Below are 22,895 nucleotides of genomic sequence, written 5' to 3'. Positions count from 1 at the left end.
GTCAAATCGATACGTGTGTTCCTCATGAGTCAAGGCACATGTGTAAGCAAGTTTCACGACTTTCGGCCAAACGAGGCATGACTTATGCCTGTTTAAAGTCTGCCTTTTCAAAAAATTGCTATAGCGCCCCCTTTTGGCCAATTGGAGTAAGATTGGTTTCAGTGATATTTGGAATGACCCTGTACATTTCTGCAAAGTTTCAAAGAAATGTGAGTCTGCATGTATGTTTTAGGCACAGATGAATAATTTTCTTTAAACTGTAATAGTTAAAATCTATCTCCTCCTGGGATTTTTGAGCAATCTGCACGAAACGTTTAGCACTTGAACCTTGGACCACTGCCTACAAAAATTTCCAACGGATTTTCCATAAGTGAAAAAATGCAGAAGTTAGGAGCCAATGACTGTTTTTCATATAATTCAAAATGGTGGGAGATCTAAAGGTCAGAGGTCAAAAGTCAGAGGGTGAAAGTTGTTCAGCATGAGGAGACGCATATGTGTATCCAAGTTTCATGGCTGTAGGTCAAACAGGGCATGAGTTGTACCTGGTCAAAGTTGGCATTTTCAATTGAGTGCTATAGCGCCACCTTTGGACGGAAGATTGTGAGAATTATTTTTTGATCGTTTTTCATGACCATCTACCATATGGCCGAGTTTCGTAAAAAGCGACAGCGCGGTTCAGCCAGAACTGCGAAAAGTGGCAGAAGAAGAAGTGACAGAATAATGCGAATAACAATACGTGTCCAGAGCAGAGCTCTGGCCCCGTAACTACAGTTACTATAGGCTTTTTTGGTTGGTTATATCATTTTAGTTGACCTTGTAACAGTAAACTCATGTACTGTACTGGTACCTTTTCCTGTGCAAACTTCAATCAATCTAAAGGATCTGGTATTTCTATTATTGGCATATCTTTTTAATGTTAATAATGAGAGCTATACATTTAAGGAAGGATAGGCTATCATAAATGTTTAGCTTCAGCCTATTTCCTTTTCATCACCTCAAACACTGATGGATGTAAGACTTGTATACATGCTTAATGTCCCTTTAAAGTTAAAACTGTATATAGAATGCAGATATATGCAGAGAAACACAGAGACACTGGCCATCAACAACATCAATCATATTCCTAAGGCTAGCACCCATCATCAGCACCATCATTCATCCCCATAGCTTGATGGATGTAAGACTTGTATACATGCTTAATGTCCATTTAAAGTTAAAACTGTATATAGAATGCAGCTATATGCAGAGAAACACAGAGACACAGGCCATCAACAACATCAATCACATTCCTAAGGCTATCAGCCATCATCAGCACCATCATTCATCCCCATAGCTTGATGGATGTAAGACTTGTATACATGCTTAATGTCCCTTTAAAGTTCTTTTGACAAGATCATTTCAAGATTAGAATTGTTAACCACATTTTTACAACTGAGGGAAAAAGGTTTGATTGGCCCATACTCATTGTGCTTGAGAATGGAGGTTTCCCAGTGATGAGCAATGGTCATCTGATGCTTTTTAGCCAGTGATTTTGTTATGTTTTTGAATTTTTTAAAATAATCTTTAAACATCTTGTGTTTAGCTTCAAACCTCATACACCACATATGTAGTAATGGGCCAATTTTCCTTATAGCAGATGGATAATGGATCATAAAGTGATGCTTCAGTATTACATTTCTGTGTGGATACAAATGCTTAAATAGTGTGTGGTGCTCCAAAATCAAATGCTTTAAATATGTTGTCATGCCTAGAGTGAGAGAAGGTGAAAACACTATGTTCATTATTTGAGGTAGCAACAGTAACAAATTCCAGTTTTTGTTCCCTGCAGGAGTAATGTCACCAAACAACAGTGGGATGTTTTTCACAAGACACAATGTCTGAATAGAATTCAAACCAATGCCATTGCCAGCACTCTCCAAAATAATCTTTGTGGGACGGTTCTTTCGTTCTAAAAATCCATAATCAAATGAATAAATCCTGCAAAGTAAATCCTGTTCTGAAATAGTGTTGTGTGAGATATCCAAAAAGCAACTTCATTTCGTACTGAGTAAAATGTGTGTTGCTGAGGTGAACACGATGCCACACGGGGTCGGACTGGCAAGAGCGGACAGCGAGGTCTAGCCTGGTCTCCTTTCTCTTTTTTATTCCCCCATTTTTTGTATATAACTATTTTTGATAGTTTGATAGTATGACTGAAATAGTGCACATTCGATCAGACTCAGCCTTTTTGTAATATACTACTATTTTTGACCTTTTTTTCAATCATTGAAATTGTTTTGATAGTATGACTGAAATAGTGCACAAAGACTCAGCCTTTTTGTAATATACATTTTATTTCACATTTTTTTGTATATACTACTATTTTTGACCTTTTTTTCAATCATTGAAATTGTTTTGATAGTATGACTGAAATAGTGCACAAAGACTCAGCCTTTTTGTAATATACATTTTATTTCACATTTTTTTGTATATACTACTATTTTTGACCTTTTTTTCAATCATTGAAATTGTTTCACACTGCCCTGTTTTGTCAAATAAAAGAACAGTTACTTTAATTCATTTCACCTCTTGTGTTGTGTTTAATGATGGCAACTAGTGTAGATCTGCTACTTTCAAATGATTTTAGAGGAGAGGAGGACAAAACAGGCTTACAATATTTACTCTTAAATATACTATAACACTTCTTAAAAAAAAGTATGCAACTGGGGGAGCATGCTTACAATATTTACTCTTAAATATACTATAAATATACTCAGGACCTCCCTCACCGTCACCTTGTACCTTGTACTCTACTACCCTCTAGGGGTTACACAGAGCTACTACTTCAGACAACCAGACCCGGTCGATCTGGGTCGAGCTGTCTCAAAATCGCGGCTGGTCGACCTGTCTTGGGTCGACATGTCTGGTGACCTTTTCAAATAGCCAATGTATCATGTTTAAAAGGCGAAGGGGCCGGCTCGCTTCTTTTGGGCTTGTTTTCATAGACCATGCAGGTTCCTTGTTGTTTTCATGGGCTTATTTTCATGGACCTGGTTGCTTGTTTCTCTCGCAACATCTGGCAACGCTGGTGGGAATTGGCTCCACGCTCCTGTATATTTGGACGGATCTCTCCGTCTTGAATGATCATTGACAGTTCAGTCCAGCTGCCGTTCAGTCCGTCCGTCTGCTCCGAGTCCGGTCATTGTTGTGGTCACTAGGAGGTCAGGTGTGTCCACTTGCACAGCTGTCTCTGCATCTAGGCGCGTCTGACTGAAGGTCAAGCACACCATCGTCTGACCACCAGTGTCAACTTCTGTATCCCTGCGTTCAGCAATCGGGTTCATTCAATCGTTTCTGGTGAGTAAATAGAGGCGACGCATGTTTAGGCTTAGCTCTGGTCCAGAGCGTTAGTGAGTTCTCTCTAAACGCTCTGCTTAGGCGCGCTGCTCTGCACGTAGACTGAAAATTCAAGCCGTGCGAGGTCTCCGTCTTTAGTCGAAATAAACAAAACTACTTCGCTGCTCACCGAAACAAAGGCTGTTTTGTGTTGTTGAAAGTCTATTCTCCCGGGTGGGAAGACTCTCAGGACCCCACCTTCTCTGTATAGTACACTTTTTGTTGGGCAGAAAATAAAATATGTCCGCAAGATGGAAATGATTTGATTTATTCCACTGCGCCCTCTACAAAGCTGGTCAATGGTAATTTATATTGACCAGATCTGTAGAGGGCGCAGTGGAGTAAATACAATAATTTCCGTCTGGCGGACATATTTTATTTATTTTTTATTTTCTACCCAAAAGTGATTTTTTCAGAAACGGTGGGGTCCTGAGAGGCTTCCCACCCTGGAGAATAGACTTTCAACAACGCAAAACTGCCTTTGTTTCGGTGAGTAGCGAAGTGGTTTTGTTTCTTTTTTACTAAAGTCGGAGACGTCGCACGGCAGTGGAATTGTGGCTCTATGAGCAGAGCAGCGCGCCTGGCAGAGCGTTAGAGAGAACTCACTGACGCTCTGGACCAGAGCTACGCATGTTTAGGCTACAGGTCTGTGTTTAGAGATCATCATCACTACAAAGTTGATAACACTGTTGCTTCCACGAGATGTTTTCCTACTTGTAGCCTATACTAGGTCTAGTCTCTGACAATAGCCTACACATATTACCTTAAAGGCTCACCAAAGTTTATCTGTTAATGTTATCCCGTTGGAAAATGAAATGGAAATCAAATCAACAAGGCAATTTGACTTCATTGCATTACTGCGTGATGTTCACATGATCATCTACTGTCTACTCCTATTAGCATAGTATTTTTCTTCTTCTTTTGCAATAGCCTACACAAAGAGCAGCCTTTGCTATTTAATTTGTTATAAATTATCGTTACATTTGAGCAGGGTTCTTGTCGTGGCATTCAAGCCGTCGATCGTATGCCTTCTTGTGCGTGTTGGTGTTGCGTAATAGACCAATTATTTGTTTACTAACATTGAGACTGGACGCACAGCACATGCAATCAATTCTCAACCTGTTGTTTTGGGGGTGCGCTGGTTTCAGCACACCGCACAACCCCCGTGTGTTGGCTGGTGAGGCGCGTCCTAGCGAGACCTGACAGAATGGGTTTCTTTTGCAACCAGTATGACGCTTGCAACCAGTGTGACGTCGTCTGTTAAGGGGTCTATAGTCTTGATCTCTCAGCAAAGTAGGGGTCAGACATTCAGAGTAGGAGTCACTCAGGGAGAGGTGCGACTGCGAGGAGACCTGAGATTGTGGGAGCATTTTGTCTGTCCCTCCCCAGATGCAGTTTCAGGGCAGTGGGATAACCTGCTGAAAATGCTAATTTTAAAGACTTGTATGGATGGCACTGTGTTTTGTTACGTTAACTCTTAAAAAGTATGATTTTAATTTGTATTCGTTGAACCATGCATTTATTGAATGGGATGGTGTTTAAGAGCGGAATAAACAAACGTGACATCTAAGAGAATCCACCAAACTAAAGGTTATTGTCCAGTTGTCCCCCCGCCCCTTCTTCAGAGGACAGGCAGGCTGTGGTCTGTGAATGTCTTTCTATAGCGTGTGGTGCACCGTGCAGCCGGGTCCTCCCAGGGTTTGGAGCTGGTAGCTCTGTAATCTGTCCCTGAACCACATGCAGCACCACCCATATTCCTTCTGCATGCCGCTGACTCAACACAGGAAAATGACACAAAGCAGTGCATGGGCACACACAGAACGTTAGTTTTGGTGTGGAAAGAAAAATAAATGTGCTCAGTTTGGGTGTTGTTGGACAGTGTCCAGGTAGAACCGTAGTATAGGCTTTTGGTTACACCAGACCAGTGTCCCCCGAAACGCCAGAGGATTCATTCCACACAAACCAAGCTGGGTCTTTGTGTTTTGTTCCAGGTTCTGGACAGGTCCATTTTTAATGCCTCAGGTTTTGTGTTTTTCCAGCTGAACTGTAATTTATTTTTTATTGCCCCCTAGCAGCATGTGAGCACAGATTTAATCACAAGACCAATGTTTGCACCAGGAAGGCGTACAATAGTTTATGCTGTGCATGTCATGATGTAAGCGCTAGAAAATGAATTTAAACAGATGCAATGAGCGTATACTGTAGTATATACATAGCATGCACTACTTATTGGCAACTTGTTCTAAACACAGATGCCCGTGAAAGCCTTTTATGGAATTTTGGATATGTAGGTAGAAACAGAACCATCTTACGGGGCTCATGAGGTTCTCTGCTTTGGAGTAATCGCAAGTCATCTCAAATTATGTCACATTCCAGATGGCCTAAAATGCGGGCTGATGTTTGATATGGAAGCACACGCACGCTAGCACACACACACACACACACACACACACACACACACACACACACACACACACACACACACACACACACACACACACACACACACACACACACACACACACACACACACACACACACACACACACCACTTTGTACAAGCTAACCGTGGAGGAGTGTGTACAGTATGTATTAGTGTGTGTGTGCCTGTGTTGCAACTTTGTCACTCGTCAAAAATAACTAGTTTTAAACTGAAAAACACGTAAGATTGTGCAATACATTTTTTCCTTTTTGCTATGAAATATATATATTTCAGTGGTGTTAAAAAGCCACATCCAGATGTGTTAAACTTTGTCGCCGTGATGCAGGCTCTGACTGATCTCTCCGGACCACTTAACAGCCACTTAACTCACTCCATCTCAGGCCTCATGGAAGCCATTCATCTGATGAGCTCCCCTTCAGGTGACTTCATTAGATGACGGAGGACGAGGGGTATAGACTTGAATTAAGTCCATAAATGGCAAAAGGCCAGAGGAATGATGGCAGTAGAATACTGTAGTCCTGTACCGTTGGAAACAGATTCCTCTCCATGTCTCTCTGGTTCTGTGTGGGTGGGAGATGAATTACTGTGTCATTGTGTGTGTGTGTGTGTGTGTGTGTGTGTGTGTGTGTGTGTGTGTGTGTGTGTGTGTGTGTGTGTGTGTGTGTGTGTGTGTGTGTGTGTGTGTGTGTGTGTGTGTGTGTGTGTGTGTGTTCGCGCGCGCAGATCTTTTTAGTCAGTTGTTCTGCCAGCTTCCTTGACAAGAGAGAGCCTGTTGAGACTAAAAGATTTTAATTCTAATTGATAGAGTGAAAGAAAAAAAGCGATATAGTCTGTTTTTTTTCGTTTGTTTCGGGGCATGGGGGTGGGGGGGTAGAGAGAGACAGACAGCCAGGCAAAGTTCAGAAATCCTGTCACTGGAAGGTCATGTTCAAAACCTAACTGCAAGATGTCCCAGGCTCCTGGCACTGCTCTGTGATCCCAGCATGGATGGAGAGGTGAGAGAGAGAGAGAGAGAGAGAGAGAGAGAGAGAGAGAGAGAGAGAGAGAGAGAGAGAGAGAGAGAGAGAGAGAGAGAGAGAGAGAGAGAGAGAGAGAGAGAGAGAGAATAGCTGGAGAGGAAGAGAGAGAGAGAGAGAGAGAGAGAGAGAGAGAGAGAGAGAGAGAGAGAGAGAGAGAGAGAGAGAGAGAGAGAGAGAGAGAGAGAGAGAGAGAGAGAGAGAGAGAGAGAGAGAGAGAGAAAGCAAGGATGTAGAGGTGGAGAGAGAGAGGGCGTGGATGGTTTGGCAGAGAGAAAGAGAGATGACCTCATCCATGTTGACTGAGGCACTCGTTTGCCACTTGAGCCCCAGCGGGGAGGTTTAGGACGGGGCACATGCGGGACGTGTACGACCATGCCATATATGGGTACGTGTGTTGGTGGTAAAATAGAAAGGATGGGAGAAATAACTGTGTGTGTGTGTGTGTGTGTGTGTGTGTGTGTGTGTGTGTGTGTGTGTGTGTGTGTGTGTGTGTGTGTGTGTGTGTGTGTGTGTGTGTGTGTGTGTGTGTGTGTGTGACGATGAGGATGACTGCTTGGATGTACGCCACCTCATAACTTCAGCCAGTGTGAAGTCCGGTTTACATGAAGTCTGGGTCATGTTTCTGACACCTTCTTGGCCCCATACAAGTTTTGTGGAACCGTGGCAGCGTCAACTTGTTGTTGTGGGAAATGTTCCTAATTTTTCCAAGGAAAACAATTATATTTACTTGATTTACTAGGATATACAGTGTTGTTTTTTTTGGGGTCACCTCTCTGCCTGCCTGCCATTATTTCGCAGTCTGCCTCTGACACACAGGCGCATGCATATACACACAAAATCACATGCGCTCACTAACACTATAGGATCCTAATGCCTCCCAAAAGCCTGCCTCAGCAACAAAGGAGCGTGAGTCACGGCAATGATGCGGTTGGCGGTTGCCCCCGGTAACACCGTGAACAACATTCTCGGCCTCTTCCATCACTCTAGTAGGTGTGAGCCTGCAGCCCCACTTGCACTTATTATATAGCGGACAAAAATAATATATACCACCCCCTTCTCTCACTCCTGCTCCTCTTGTCTTTCAGTATAAAATGAACACTCCACTACTGTGTTGCTCACTCATTCTCTTTTGGTCTTCAATGCTTCTGTCTCTTTCCCCTGCTCCCCCATCTCCCTCTGCCTCCTACTCTCCCTCCCTTAGCCTCTTTTCCTCTCTCCCAGGCTTTCTTCCACAGCCTCCTCCTCTCTCTCTTCCTCTCCCTCAGCCTCCTCCATCCCTCTCTTCCTCCTCATCCCTCTCTCTTGCTCTCACTGCTCCAGAGAGATGAAGTGCTTGTCAGAGTTCATTAGAGGTTCATAGAGGTTTGACTCTGAGCCAATATGAGCTTCCAACACCATTTTGTTATCTTCAAAGATAGAAGTGCAGTGGAGTTGGTATTGTCTATTATCACACTCAATATGATCACGATTTCAGGCTAGAAAGCAAAGCTACCAAGGGCTTTATTTTTGACACAAAATGTGTTATTAAACACAAAATCCCGTTCAGATCAGATCCCAGTGATATGCTGTTCCAATTCAGTCCTAAACATGTAGCTTGTTTCTCATTTCTGTATATATTATTAATTCATTAGTTTAAAGGTAATTTTTGTTGGTTAAAATAAGTGTTAAATAGTTCTATAGTCTGATAGTAATCATTGCTATAGATTGTTGTTCAGTAACAGGAGTCTCCATGTCGCTCCAGCTCTTTAGTAAACAGAAAATGCATTTTTAGGTTGGGTTACCAATTGTATCCAATCAGGGTAAGAGAACTCAGACAGGATACAGATTGAACAAGTGAAATTGGAAGTGATGACACAAGATTGGAACTGGAACAATATAAACTGATAAATAAACTGATAAATGTGTACTCTTCTGATTGGCTGTGTAGCTGCCCTCGGTTTATGAATGATGACAAAGATGGATGGTCTCAACGGGTGTTTTTATTATCACTTCTTGCACAGTAGAAGCATTGTCGAACACCGTGAAAACTATAAAATGGAGAATAGAATAAATATTACTACAAATACAATAATTCATCATTTCATAGTTTCACATCAAACAATAAAATCTGTGCATTTCAATCAATAACTTTCCAATTAAATTCAGCTCAACTTATTCAATTCAACAATAAAATGTTCAATTATAATGCAGTGATTCAATAGTTAATTCATTTAAACTGCAAACAAACAAAACCCAGAGCAAACAAGGAACAAAGCACCATAACCCAAAGACAATACTAAACAAATACAATTAATTAACTCACACATAAAACAAACCCAAACAAATAAACAATGCTGTACCTCACTCCGCTAACCGGGGGTGCTAGGTTGCAAGCCACCTTGGAACTTTAAACTTCAATTGGGTTCACCAAACAAACAGGCACAGCATGCGACAGCAGGAACTGTGGACAACAAACCATTTCACTCAAACTGAATACTTTTTAACATTACTTAATCATTCGAGTGAATGTTGCATACAACAAACAAACATTTCATACCTTGCTGCGCCTCAAACAAACACATGATGTGTCTCTCCACCTCTCACTCTGGCTTTCAATGTGTGACTGAGCTGCTCTGTTAAGCTAGCAGGCCTCAGTTATACGGGCTCAGGGGCAGCAACAGGATGTTACAAAATAAAGTGACAGGAAGTGTCAAAATAAAGGTAAATCAAATAAACAACAAAAACAAATAACTTCAAATAAATAAATAATTGAAGTAAAAAATGACCAAGTGTCACGGACAGTTACAGGCTGAAATGTTGCAACCCACCTGAAAATGTATTTTCTGTTTATTAAAGAGCTGGAGAGACATGGAGACTCCTGTTACTGAACAAACACTCTATAGCAGTGATTATAGAATATAGTGCTTTAACCTTTAAACAAAAAGCTTTTTTGTTTTAACCCAAAAATATCACTAACCCTACCTTTAAAGCTTCAACAAAAAACAGTGCAATGTTAGACAGCAAAAAAAGTCTTCATTTGAGAGGATACAAATGGACCCCAACAGGATTGTACTGTGTACCACAGCAGCAGCTCTTTGCCTGATGGTCTTTTGCGTGTTTGTGTCCCCAGACGGCATCTCCTCCTTTGTGGACAGACTGGCTGAGGATGGGCTGTTGATCTCTGAACAGCCCCAGGACCTGTCTGTCAACACTGTGACCGGCTCACAGAGCATCGCTCGCTTCCGCTGCTGTCATGGCGAAGAGCGCAGAGGTGAAGCTGGCTGTTTTTGGCAGAGCGGGGGTTGGCAAATCAGGTAGGAATTTAAATACTTGTGTATTTTCCTCATCTAGGTAAGCCTTCTGCCATAGGGTACAGCAGAGCGTATATAAAGCCTGGCCTCATCTGGCACCAAGTATGTTATCTTCAGTAGCTTAACTAGATAACACGTAACATATGTTTCTCAGTGACCGCAAAATCAAGACAGATTGCTCTCCGTAGCAATCAGCTGTGCTGAAAGACATACCGTGGAATCTCTTTCACATTTTAAGAGGTCCATTATTTTAACCCTTTCAGTCCGGGGACGCATCTCTGTCATTTTTAGATTTATTTGGCTATTTTTTTTTTTATCGTGAAAATGTGTGCAACTCTTTGAATATCTTTTTTTCTGTAGCGCACATTTTTAACTGTGTTACAACTTCTGGGGGGTCCCTGGAACAAAATATTTTGAGATGGGGGTCTGCGGCCAAAATTCATATAATGTTTGGTGGTCCTTGACATGAAACAGTTTGAGAACCACTGATTATAGCAACATAAAAAAAAAACAACTAGGATTTAGAAGACATTTGTAGAACACCGAATCCCCCAGAAGCAAAGATTTGAGTTAAAAATCCAAATTTTTGAGATTTTTCAAAAAAAATAGCAGATCTGCTATTTTTTAATGGCCAAATAAATCTAAAAAATATAGATTCTTTCCCGGTCTTAATGGGTTAATACCTGCGGAGGTCAAAGCAGGGACTGTACTTGAGACTGTAAGAAGATACCAGAGGAATTCACTATAATCCACAGTACGAGAGAGAGATTACTCATAAAGCATGCCAGCCACCTGGGTGATGTCATTCAAATGTCCCAAACCACCGCACAGCACAGTGCACAACACAGCAGCTTTTCATTTAGCTTTCTTTAAAGTGCTTTAGTTTCTCTTTAACAGACCAAAAATCACAAGAGGAATCCTTTAACAGATAAACCACGAAGACAGCAAAGGTCATCATGAATTGCATTTTTGTCCTTTACACAATTTGTTCAGTAAAACTCCATCTAAGCCTATTTTAAAACCAGTGGCAAGTGGTGTACAACGTCCTAGCGCTGTTTGTCAGGAAACGATAACCCACCCGCCTCTTCAAGTCTGCTTTGAAGAGGGAGATAAGTTCACAAGATGCCATTTTGAACTTCAGCATTTATGCTCAGTGTATTTTCTTAGCTTAAATTTCCCAGTGACATATGTGTGTGTGTGTGTGTGTGTGTGTGTGTGTGTGTGTGTGTGTGTGTGTGTGTGTGTGTGTGTGTGTGTGTGTGTGTGTGTGTGTGTCCACACACACACACACACACACACACACACACACACCACGCAAAGGTCATTTTTGTGCTGCAAATTCATTTCATTTGAATATTGAAGTTTAATAGTTACAGTAGGGTTTGCTCATATAATAAACAAGCGGTTTTCAAATCTAGGGGCAGCACGGTGGCTTGTGGGCCTTTTGTTTATACTTTACCCCTTTTGGTGTAGTTTTGTTAACTACTGTGTGAGCTCCACAGCCGACAAGACAGAATGAAGCAGAAGCAGCATTGCAGCATTGTGTCTCGCTGTGCGTCCATGCCATGGTGTACAGTCGGTGAGCACATGATGAACATGCACGCAGAGCTGCAGATGGACTGAACTTGTATACAAGAGGATGTTACCCAGCCACGCCCCCACCCCCTCAGTCTCTACTACATCCACACACAGCTAGCAGCAGCAAGGGTTGGCGGTGGTCAGGAATCAAATTAATAAATGTCTCAACTGTTTATCAGATTCTGTCAGAAAGATTCAGGGCTAGTGGAAAAACATTCCTAGCTAAAGCCCCCAGAAGCCTGATGTTGACGATGTCACTGGAAAAAACTCAACTCAGATTTGATTTGGTAAAAGCCCAGACCAATAACAGTTTTTTAACGTTTTTTTAAAAAAATACATTAAAAAAAAACACTAAAGATATCACTAATGTATCTCTAGTCTACAGTAGTTTAACCTACAGACCGAGCACTGCCATACTGGCATGGACTTTTGATGATGGGAATGGGCAGAGCTGTAGACTTTACTTAAGAATCGAGACTGATTTAAGCAATAATTAGAGAATGAATGTCCATTCAATAACTAGTTTGTCACTTTTGACAATGTGAGAGGCTTTTCTGTTTATTCTGGACAATCAAGGACTAGAAAAACATATCTAAGAAAACCAAACACATTACACCAATTCTCTGATCTCTGCTTTGGCTTTCAGTGAGTCATATAATGAAAATGTCTTAATATCGGAGATTGGTGATCTTTAATCACTCAGTGGTTTAGGCCCAAACTATGTCTGACTTGCTTTCACAATAATATCGGAGATTGGTGATCTGATCTTTAATCACTCAGTGGTTTAGGCCCAAAATACGTCTGACTTGCTTTCACATTATGAACCCTTGAGAAATCTCAGTGGGGCTATTATATATTATGCCACACATAGTTGGAACAAACTATCAGACGATCTGAGGCTCACACCAACTCAGACCAACTTGATAGGCCCATATATAGTCATGTCACTATGACTCAGACATATATAGACATATATCTACATTCATACATTAAATCCTATTTCAACATTTAATGTTTTTTCGTAAATTAAGGCCATACTTCGCACAAAAGTAGTGAAAATTGCCGATCTACAAGCTCACAATGCGTCACGATGCAATGCGTTGTGAGCTTGTATATTCACAATTTATTTATGTTTATTAAATAATAATAACAAAGGAAAGGTTTTGGACATGCAAGGTTTCCACACACACACACACACACACACACACACACACACACACACACACACACACACACACACACACACACACACACACACACACACACACACACACACACACACACACACACACACACACACACACACACACACACACACACACACACACACACACACACAGAGCTGATTTCTTTTAGTCCCCTTTCCTTCAAGGGGCCTTGCCTTTTGCCCGGCCGCAGTTGTAAATAAAAAAATGTTCTTGATCATGTCTTGCCAGGTTAAATAAAGGTTATAAAAACTATATATATATACTATATACACATACAGTATACTATATACATGAGACTGTAAGGGACACTGGACTATCTGCACTGCATATGGTTCTGAGTTTGGACAGTCTTCTCAGAGGGTACAACTAGTGTTGATTTTGACAGCAAATCTTTATCCAGTTTTAGTCATAGTCTTTTGAATCAAATTCCTCTTAGTTTTAGTCATATTTTAGTCATCTGAAATGTTTTACTGTTAGTCTAGTTTTTCGACTAACATGTTTTTTTGGCAGGCCTTGATGGCGTCGTAGTGGCTGATTCTACACTTGGTTGCATGCTGAAAATAGCAGATCTACAAGCTCACAAGCTTGTAGATCTGCTATTTTCAGAGTGCAACACCAGAGCGCAACCAAGCATAAAATGACTTGACTAGTTCTACTGGATCTCTTCTCCACTAGTCCCTCACTAACAGCTTAGTCTAGTTTTTATTTGTTGACGAAACTGTCAATATATTTAGTCTTAGTTTTAGTCATCGTAGCATAGTTTTTATTTTGTTTTTATTTAGTTTTCGTCAGTGAAAAAAGGTTGTCAACGAACATTTTTCTTCATAGTTTTAGTCGACGAAATAAACACTGGGTACAACTGAAAATGCTAGCGTGCAGTGTTCAAACCATCTCATACTGTAGGCTTCTAGCCTAGCCCTAGGTAGTGGTATGAGCTAAGTACAGTTTGTACTCTGGTTAAAGCCAGAGTACACAGTGATGATGAGACCTTGTACAACAGTGGCAATGTGTCTCCGATGATGGTTTTCCCTTTAGACAGCCAGCTCTGCAGCTGAAAGGAGGAAGTCGTAATTACATCACAGAGGTCGAGACTTTTCATTCACATCTTTGATCCCTTATCTGAGCCTGAGGGCTGCAGTGAAGAGGAAGATATCGGAAAATTGGTCACTGGTGCTGGCAGCTAAAGACAGGAGGTGATAGTCAGTGTGATGCAGTCACACCATGGATGGAGATTAGGTTAATTCCACTATTAGAATATGTACCAGGTTAATGATTACACACATTACCAGGTTAACATCAAATTGGTGAACTTTTCCATCAAATTAATGCCACCATATGTATCAGCCAGGTAAATATCAATATCATTACATTCTAGTTCAACATCACCATAGATTACAACATGTCAGTCCGTGTCCCTTTTATGCCCATATATGGAGATTCCTGATGTCATCAGTATATGCCCATATATGGGCATGCCCCCTTTTGTGCCCATATATGGAGCTGACTCTAGGTTTGTTTATGGTTATGCTGTCATAGTGACGTGGCCGTGGTTTGTTTATGGCTGAGTCAGAATGACGTCAGAGGTCCGCCGGCCCGCCCTCCCATTAGCCACTTTTAATATACGTAGGATAACACAATGCACCATATTATTGTGATATCATATATGAAAATACGATGGTGTGTACACATCTACAACACCCGTATGGATATTATCCATACGGGTGTTGTAGATATGTATCTTGTACATACTGTAATTTGCTATATGATGTTGTCATATCCTCTGCAATATGCATAAATACACAATCACATAAGGAATATTCCTCTTTTCCCAAGTTGAGACTCTTCACTAAACGTATTCATATGTTTCCATCATTATTTGCAAACCATCAGCATCACATTCACGTTCCAGATGGAATGTTTCCGTCTTGATCTGGGCATGTGTTTCTGTGTCTAGCGGGGGATATGATATTAATGGGGTTGTGTTTTTGTTGGAGAACAGGAGCGTAGCAGTGCAATAGCACCGAGCATGCACAACCGGAGGCTGTTTTGTGTTTTGCAGGGCCGTTAAGAGACCAAGCACAGGGGAAACATTTACTGTCATAATCAGGGTAATTGTCTTGGAGAGGCAGAGGACTCACGGGGTGACTTGGCCGGAGGATGAGACCACGGTAGGGTTTGCGCGGCTGGTTTTGATTGTTTGACCTCCTCTCACACCGAGCCATCCAGGGTAATAAAGAACAGTATTGTATTGTACAGAGTCTCAGTCTATTGACTTCAGTGTTGCCTTTTCCAGTATCGTTCAGGCTTTCAGCTTATTGGCTCACCAGAGAGATACTGGAAAAGGCAAAATAACTGTGCAAGTATCTCCAGTTCTTTTTTCCTTCCCTTCTCTTATGCACACTTACACGCATGTACAAACGCACAACCAACAGATACATACATCACAGACACAAACCATGTTTGTTTTTTGGATTTTGGTGGTTGATGAAATGCTTTCCGTATGATTTCCTATGATAGCTTCCAGTGTTGATTTCGTCGACTAAAACTATGACGAAAAATGTTCGTCGACCTTTTTTTCACTGACTAAAACGTAATAAAAACAAAAAAAGCGAATCTATGATGACTAAAACGGAGACTAAATATGTTGACAATTTCGTCAACAAATAAAAACTAGACTAAAATGTTAGTGAGGGACTAGAGATCCAGTAGAACTAAGAGACGCTTGGGTGTTGCGCTCTGAAAATAGCAGATCTATAAGCTCACAACGCGTCACGCTGCGACACGTTGTGAGCTTGTAGATCGGCTATTTTCAGCATGCAACCAAGTGTAAAATCAGCCATTACGATGCCATCAAGGCGCCGCCTAAATACATTTTAGTTGACTAAATCAACTGTAGATGTAATCGACTAAAATCTGATGATATTTAGTCGACTAAAACTAGACTAACAGTAAAACATTTCAGATGACTAAAATACGACTGAAACTAAATGGAATTTTATTCAAAAGACTATGACTAAAACTAAATCAAAATATGCTGTCAAAATCTCAACACTGATAGCTTCCTCACACATCCTTTACCTCCCCTTCTCCGACAGCAAGACAAAAAGATAATAATGAGGGCGTGTACATGCCCAGTCCTCCCCCAGCAGAAATACAGCTGTTTATGGTTTCCAAACGCCTGCACAAGACCATGAATCAGCTTAATACTCAAGAGCCATGTAAACAGTCATTCAGAGCTGGTCAAGACGAATCAAAACCCCACACTTATCATCTTTCAGGTGCTCTTAGGACACATATGAGACCCAAATATAAATATGCATCCACCAGGATGCCCTACGAGATCCAGTTATCTTAATGTGACGCACCACTGCCTTCACCCGAAGCACAAAGCAACCTTTTCCACAAGAGCTAGTGCGGTACGATCATTGGTGGACTTTTATGTTTCAGTTGAATAGATATGAAATGCAGGTTAAGCCAAAATTATAGAACATCTCATTCGAATGAAATGAGACATAGATACTTACAGCACTACTTAAGAAAGTACTTAAGAAAGTTCCTAAAAGATGGAATAACATCTCATTAGCGTGAAAGCAGTCTGCTTCAACCATCAGGGGATACTTGGTGGTACATACTTAAAACAGGGTCCAAAAAGATGGAAGTAGAAGGCACACTTCTAAAGATGTAGTTTATGGTGCACACTCCCAAAAGTAATGCTTAGGGATACGTTAACTATACGAGAGGGATTTGAACTCCTGGAGAGTATATGTAGGCGATTTTTATGGGGGGCATGGGGGGCACTTGCCCCTGGGGGTTTAAAAAAAAAAAAAAAAATATATATATATATATATATATATATATATATATAGGAAATGTATATGCATATATAGCTTATATTATGTACACATATATGGATATATATGTAAATATATGTAGAGACATACTGTATTATGCAGGCGGACAATTCTGAATATGTCACATATGAGAAACATATATGTTGCATGTATAAAAAATATATATATTTCCTTTGCCCCCCCCTGGTGATAGGCAAAAATCGCCTATGCTGACGTACTATACTGACGAGTATTTTGCATACAAAAATCCATTCAGCTCCTCCTAGATCTAAACCAGACGGAACAATTAATGGGATGGTGAGGCATTAATTGATATCGCTGCAGCTGTTTGAGTTGCGAGGCACATCTTTGGCCTTTGACAGTGCAGCCGAGCGAGAAAGCCCCCAGGATGTGTGTTGGCATGCTTTCTGTAGGCCGCACTGGATGTGTGGGCATAAGCTATGACTCATCTAGAGCATTATGCACTAATCAGCGTGTTGCAGATTGCACACTGCGTTCCTTTGATAAGATAACTAGAAAGGTTCACAAGGTGTTTTTTTTTATTGGGAAACTGGAACAATTATGGAACAATGAGGGTTTATGTGGACAAAAGGCGTAACCAAGGGTGTGTGTAAAGTCTCTGTTTTATTTGCACCGTCTGTGTTGGAGGAGTCATGTAGCATGGTGCTTTCGCATGACTGAAAGCTGCAGTTTTGCAAAGTGTTCAGAAGCCAGACAGATGGATACTTCATTGGGCATGCAGAGCCTGTCTAATATTCAATTAGAAATGTTATGACGTGGTCCACCCCCTTAAAAAGCTCAATAGAGCTAAAAACACTATTCATTAACCGTGCATAATGAGAGGAGATTGAACCGGTAATAGAATAAATCAACTTTGCGTTTGATATGGTTGTGCATTATGAAAATTAATTTATGGCCTGCACAAGTGATTCTTACTGATGTGATTCATACAGGCGCTATGAGTCTGAAGGCTCAGAGATTGCTCTATAGTCTAAAAAGTCTAACACTGCTTTTCCTCTTGCTTGTTCTGTAATGTAAATGACGTTGTGCCAGTTTGAATCAGATCCAAACTGTCTCCACCTGCTATATCATTTTATATCCCAATTGTGTTTGAGGTAACTGATACAGGTTATGAAATGACTAGGGATGTAACACTATACCTTAAAACACGGTTACATCCCTAGAAATGACACATATTTTCGCTGGCAGGCAGAATTGCCACGTTCACCTCCTTTGTTCCGTCAGAGCTGGGCTCTCCGTAATGGCTTTTTCTCTCATCTGCATGATTACTGACTAGAGTTGTGCAACAGAGGGCGGGGGTGTATAGGAGGAGATGGACATTTATTTAGTCAAAAGAGTACAAAACAAAAGGAGCGCCGACAGGAAATGAATAATGTTCGAGGAGACTGAGAGTGTGCTATAGGTGACAGGGGAATGGTTTACTTTGACCAGCCATTCAACAGCTGAATGAACAGCCTCTGAATTGCAGTGCAGAGAAAATATAGCCATTACAAGGGAAATCAATTTCTCAGGTGATAAAAGCTTGAATTGTGTGTTTGTATCAAACAGCAACGCTGCATCTAATGATCATAATCAACACCTTGGTAGTTGGTACTTGCTACACACCATAAACACTCAGGTTTTATTGAATTTTCAGAGTACCTGGATTCCATCAGCATATACAGCCCCCCACCCCTTTCTTTTTTCCACCCACTTGCTGAACGCATTTTATCTCCACCTCAGAGCATCCTATTGTCCACTCACCTTATCTATTAGAGGTTTTCTAAAGGCCATCCGCCTCATTTAGAATCCTCCCTCCCAATGCTTCTATTGACCTGGCAATTCATCCAGCCATTGCGCTGCCCACACACAAAAAATATGTCACAGGCAGGTTGGGCTCCACTCGTGCATTTCTTACTCCTCCTATTGCATTATTTTTAGATCCACAAGCGCCTCAGTCCCCCAAGGCATTGTCCATCCCTCACCCACGCTCTGTGGGTTTTTAATACCGCCGTGATCCTCGGTCGGCAAAGTGAGTCATCGTTAGTAATCTCCCGACAGCTCTTCCATTGCCAGCGTAGTCTGGGGATAAAAATGTCTTAATGCATCCATTAAGCATTTCCCCGTTTTCTCTCGAGACGTAGCTTATTTTTAACCCATTAATACCTGAGGCGATTCTTTAAAATGTTTTCTAAATCCTAACAGTTTTTTGAAAAAAAAAAAAAAAAAGTTTCAAGATTTTTCAAAAATAGCAGATCTACAAGCTCATAGCGCGGCACTCGGTGCCGCGCTATGAGCTTGTATATCTGCTATTTTTGAATAGCCAAAGATATCTAAAGTTACACAGATGCGTTCCAGGTCTTAATTAATAAAGAAAGTGTTATTGACGTTATTGTCATGCCCATGGATGGTCAAATTGGCATGAACACAGGCATAATTCCTCTGGCTCAAGTTGTATTTTTTACCGTTCAACGCATGTGTTGCTAACGCTATACGCCATAAATGCTCAGTTTTATGGGTGTATGATGGTGTTGTACAGCGACAGTGGCTGATGCGACACGTGAGATTGTAGATCTGCTATTTTCCCTATTTATGAAATAAAATGGGGACACCACCAGGTTGAAAGTGGTTAACATTAACACTCAAGATTAGAGAGTGACCCAGTGACCTGCTACTTCCACCTACAGCGTTTCAGCCTAGCGGGGTTACTACACATGGGGCCGCGTGGAGGGCCATTGTTAAGGTGACTAAATTATAAGGGAGAATGGATGCCATATCAGAAACGTAATGCCCTTCCCAGGGCCCTGCTCCACACACAACCCCCAGCCTCAGTCTTTTGCACCTTTTTAGAGATGTGTGAAATCATAGCCTCCCTGCTGTCCCACTTTGCAGCGCCGCAGGCCCCTGAGGCGAGAGAGCCCCTCCCATGCCCAGCCCCCTCGTTGCGTCTGGGTTCACGTGACACGTTCAAAGTGTAGCCACGCTTTGTCGTACCTGCTTCTGGGAACTCTCCGTCAGTCAAAGTAAACTCGATATACAGTGACCTGCTTCCGTCAAACAAAAAGATATCCATATTAACCCATTCAAATTGGGAACGCATCTGTGTAACCACCTAAACCATTATTTCATACTTTGGCTATTTAAAAACAGCAGATATAGCTACCGAGTGCCGCGCTATGAGCTTGTAGAGCTGTGCAATTTGTGCAAGTCTTTGAATATACATATTTTTAAAGGAAAAAAACTTTGCTTCTGGGGGTCCCTGGAACAAAATATTTTCAGATGGGGGGGGGGGGGGGGGGGGGGGGGGGGTCCGCAGCCAAATACATATCATTTTGGAGGTCCTTGACATGAAAAAGTTTGAGAACCATTGACATAGTAACACGTTTTTCAGCAAACTGTTAGGATTTAAATGACATTTTGTTGAATCGGAACCTCAGTCCTTAATGGGTTAATGGTTTGTGGGCAAGGTGGAGTGTACAGTATTATTGTTGTCATACTGAACTCAATCTGCAAGGAGATGCATTTATAGCGCCTTTCTCCAATAGTGCTTTACATTTAGCATTATAGTCACCCATTCAAACATACATTCACACACCGACGGCAGAGGTAACCATGCAAGGCACCAACCTGCTCATAGACGTTATGTGTCTTCCTCAAAAACGTTGGTTCTCAAAGTGGGGTCCGGGGACCCCCAGGGGTCCTTGAGGGTCCCCAGAAAAAGTAGTTAATGTAACATCACAATCATTTTAACCACGTTATCAATTTATACGTTGGCTATTCAAAAAATAGCAGATCTACAAGCTCACAGCGCGTCACTTCACTTCTTTCTTTTTTTTTGAAAAATGTTTCAGATGGGGGTCCGTAGCCAAATATATATAATTTTGGGGGTCTTTGACATGAAAAAGTTTGAGAACCACTGCTCAAGAACATTCGAATCGGGAACCATCCGATTCCAAGATGGACACTGTTACCTCCTGAGCCACTGCCGCCCCCAAGTTTTACCCTAACCTAAGATTTGGTGGGGTTCAAAACCTTCTCGACTTGCTTTATCTGGTCACATGGAGTATCCTACCATTAACCCTTTCAATTCAGGAACGCATGTGTCATTTTAGATTTCTTTGGCTATTCAAAAATAGCAGATCTACAAGCTCGTAGCATGGCACCAAGTGCAAAACTTTTAATATATATTTGTAACTGTCAAATGTCTCAACAAATGTTTTCATTTTTCTGAAAAACTATTATTGCTATATATCAGTGGTGCTCAAACTTTTTCTTGTCAAGGACCCCTAAAATCATTATGTTTTTGGCCGCCGACCCCCATCAAAATATGTTGTTCCAGGGACCCCCCAGAAGCAATGATTTGAGTTAAAAATGGTGTTTAAAAAAAAGAAGCTATGTATTCAACACAAATGTTAAAGATTTTTCAAAAATAGCCCAAAGTATAAAATAATGGTTATAGCTAAAAAAAATCTAAAATGACTCAGCTATGCGTTCCCAGATTGAATGGGTTAAATTGAGCTCTTCTCCAAACACGCGCTTGTGAGACGGGGAAGATGACGCCAGAGGCGTGCCGCTTGATAGATGTCAACCATTAGTATATATAGACCACTGCGGTATAGTCACCGCAGTGACTACTGGCAAGGAGGCAAGATCGACTCTGTGAGTTTATGATCACAGGATTTATGGGTTTACTTTGATGTAACGTTGTTAATAGATATCACCCAATTCATCTGTAAAGTTTCCAATTTCATCAGAGTGCCATTCAGTTTCTTCTGTCATTCTTCAGATGAAACCAGTAGGCATTAGCACCAGTATAAAAGATTCCAAGAATGTCTTTATTAGCATTTAGCACCAGTATAAAATATTCCGATGAAGCTATTTGTGGTTGTGGCAAAACGCTTTTAGCGTTACTGACTTGGATTCAGTGGTGTAACAAAGTACATTTACTCAAGTACTGTACTTAAGTACAATTTTGAGTTACTTTTACTTTACTGGAGTATATTTCCGTGTTGTTGTGAAGCTGTCAGTCACACTGGAACGTCTCTGTCTCTCACTGCCTGCAGTGTGAAGTTGAGGTCAGACAATCACACTGTGTCGATGTGTTGACGATATAAATTATAAAACATACATTAACCTCTTTAGCCCTATTTTATACCGAGGCTATTTGAAAATAGCAGATCTACAAGCGTGTGAGCTTGTAGATCTTCTATTTTCAAATATTTTCGTACTTTTTCTTTTGGTACTTTAGTACATTTTGATACCAATACTTGTGATCTTTTACTCAAGTCAATTTTGAGTACTTCTAAATTGCAGTATTGAGTACTTTTTCCACCACTGCTTGGAGAGTCATTGTTTCGATATCTTTAGAGTCAAGAAAAGGAGAGACTGGCTGCATTGCTTGATGTTGGTTTAATTGTAGTCTGATTGATGTTGGAGGCTGTGCCCTGGGGCAGGGAAACCAATCAAGCAGCCAAACTGCCATTTTGTCAAGCGGAATAGTATTTACTGCACGCTAAAACAAACAGAAATTTAAAATGATAGCCTGTGCCAGGACTTGACTGAAGGCATCTCTCACAGTCACTGGTATTTAGAATGAGGCATTAACTTTCACCACCAGTGTGCTGTCATGGGACACACTGTGATTCATGGCATTGTTAAATGAAATAAAGCATTACGCTTATCTACAGTGTTGTGACATTATGCCATGGTTTAAAGCAATGGCTGTAATTTATCAGTTCTATTTTAAACAATGCAAAGCTACTGATGGTACTGGTGTGTAATAGAAGAAAAGAAATATGTAACATTCATGCCAACCGTTCAGCACTAAATATTTTCTTTTCACTTTACTATTTTAAAACATTACTTTTTAATTATCTCATGGTATAGTTAGAACTGGGGCTTTGTTTTCGTGATTAAGTCGCCCCAAAGCATATTGTTTTCGAACTGGAGTTTGTGTCATGAATATATCCACATGAATGTGAATATTACACAGTGATAAAGATACACAATTTGTATTCAGAACGAGGTTTATTTTTCACCACAAATGATAGCATCAGCCAGTATGATTGAACGATCTAGGCATCAACTATATGAATTATATCGCTGATGCATTTTGTGATAGAAAGGGGTTA

General features: G+C 41.0%; 1 protein-coding gene across 2 annotated transcripts in view; it reads left to right on the top strand.

Moving 5' to 3' along the window:
- Nucleotides 1–3,126: 3,126 nt before the first annotated feature.
- Nucleotides 3,127–22,895, top strand: part of rerg (RAS-like, estrogen-regulated, growth inhibitor) — a 38,159-nt gene continuing 18,390 nt past the window's right edge. For both annotated transcript variants that reach the window (XM_084049452.1, XM_084049451.1), the window contains exons 1-2: nt 3,127–3,336; nt 9,947–10,130. In XM_084049452.1, coding sequence (XP_083905578.1) covers nt 10,070–10,130 — 61 coding nt within the window. In that variant the 5' untranslated portion in view covers nt 3,127–3,336; nt 9,947–10,069. The remainder of the gene's footprint in view (nt 3,337–9,946; nt 10,131–22,895) is intronic.

This window comes from Gymnoscopelus microlampas, assembly GCF_963454915.1.
Source record: "Gymnoscopelus microlampas genome assembly, chromosome: 23".
Classification (NCBI taxonomy): domain Eukaryota; kingdom Metazoa; phylum Chordata; class Actinopteri; order Myctophiformes; family Myctophidae; genus Gymnoscopelus; species Gymnoscopelus microlampas.
The sequence above is the reverse complement of the archived record's forward strand: the minus strand, read 5'-3'. Positions and strand labels throughout refer to the sequence as shown.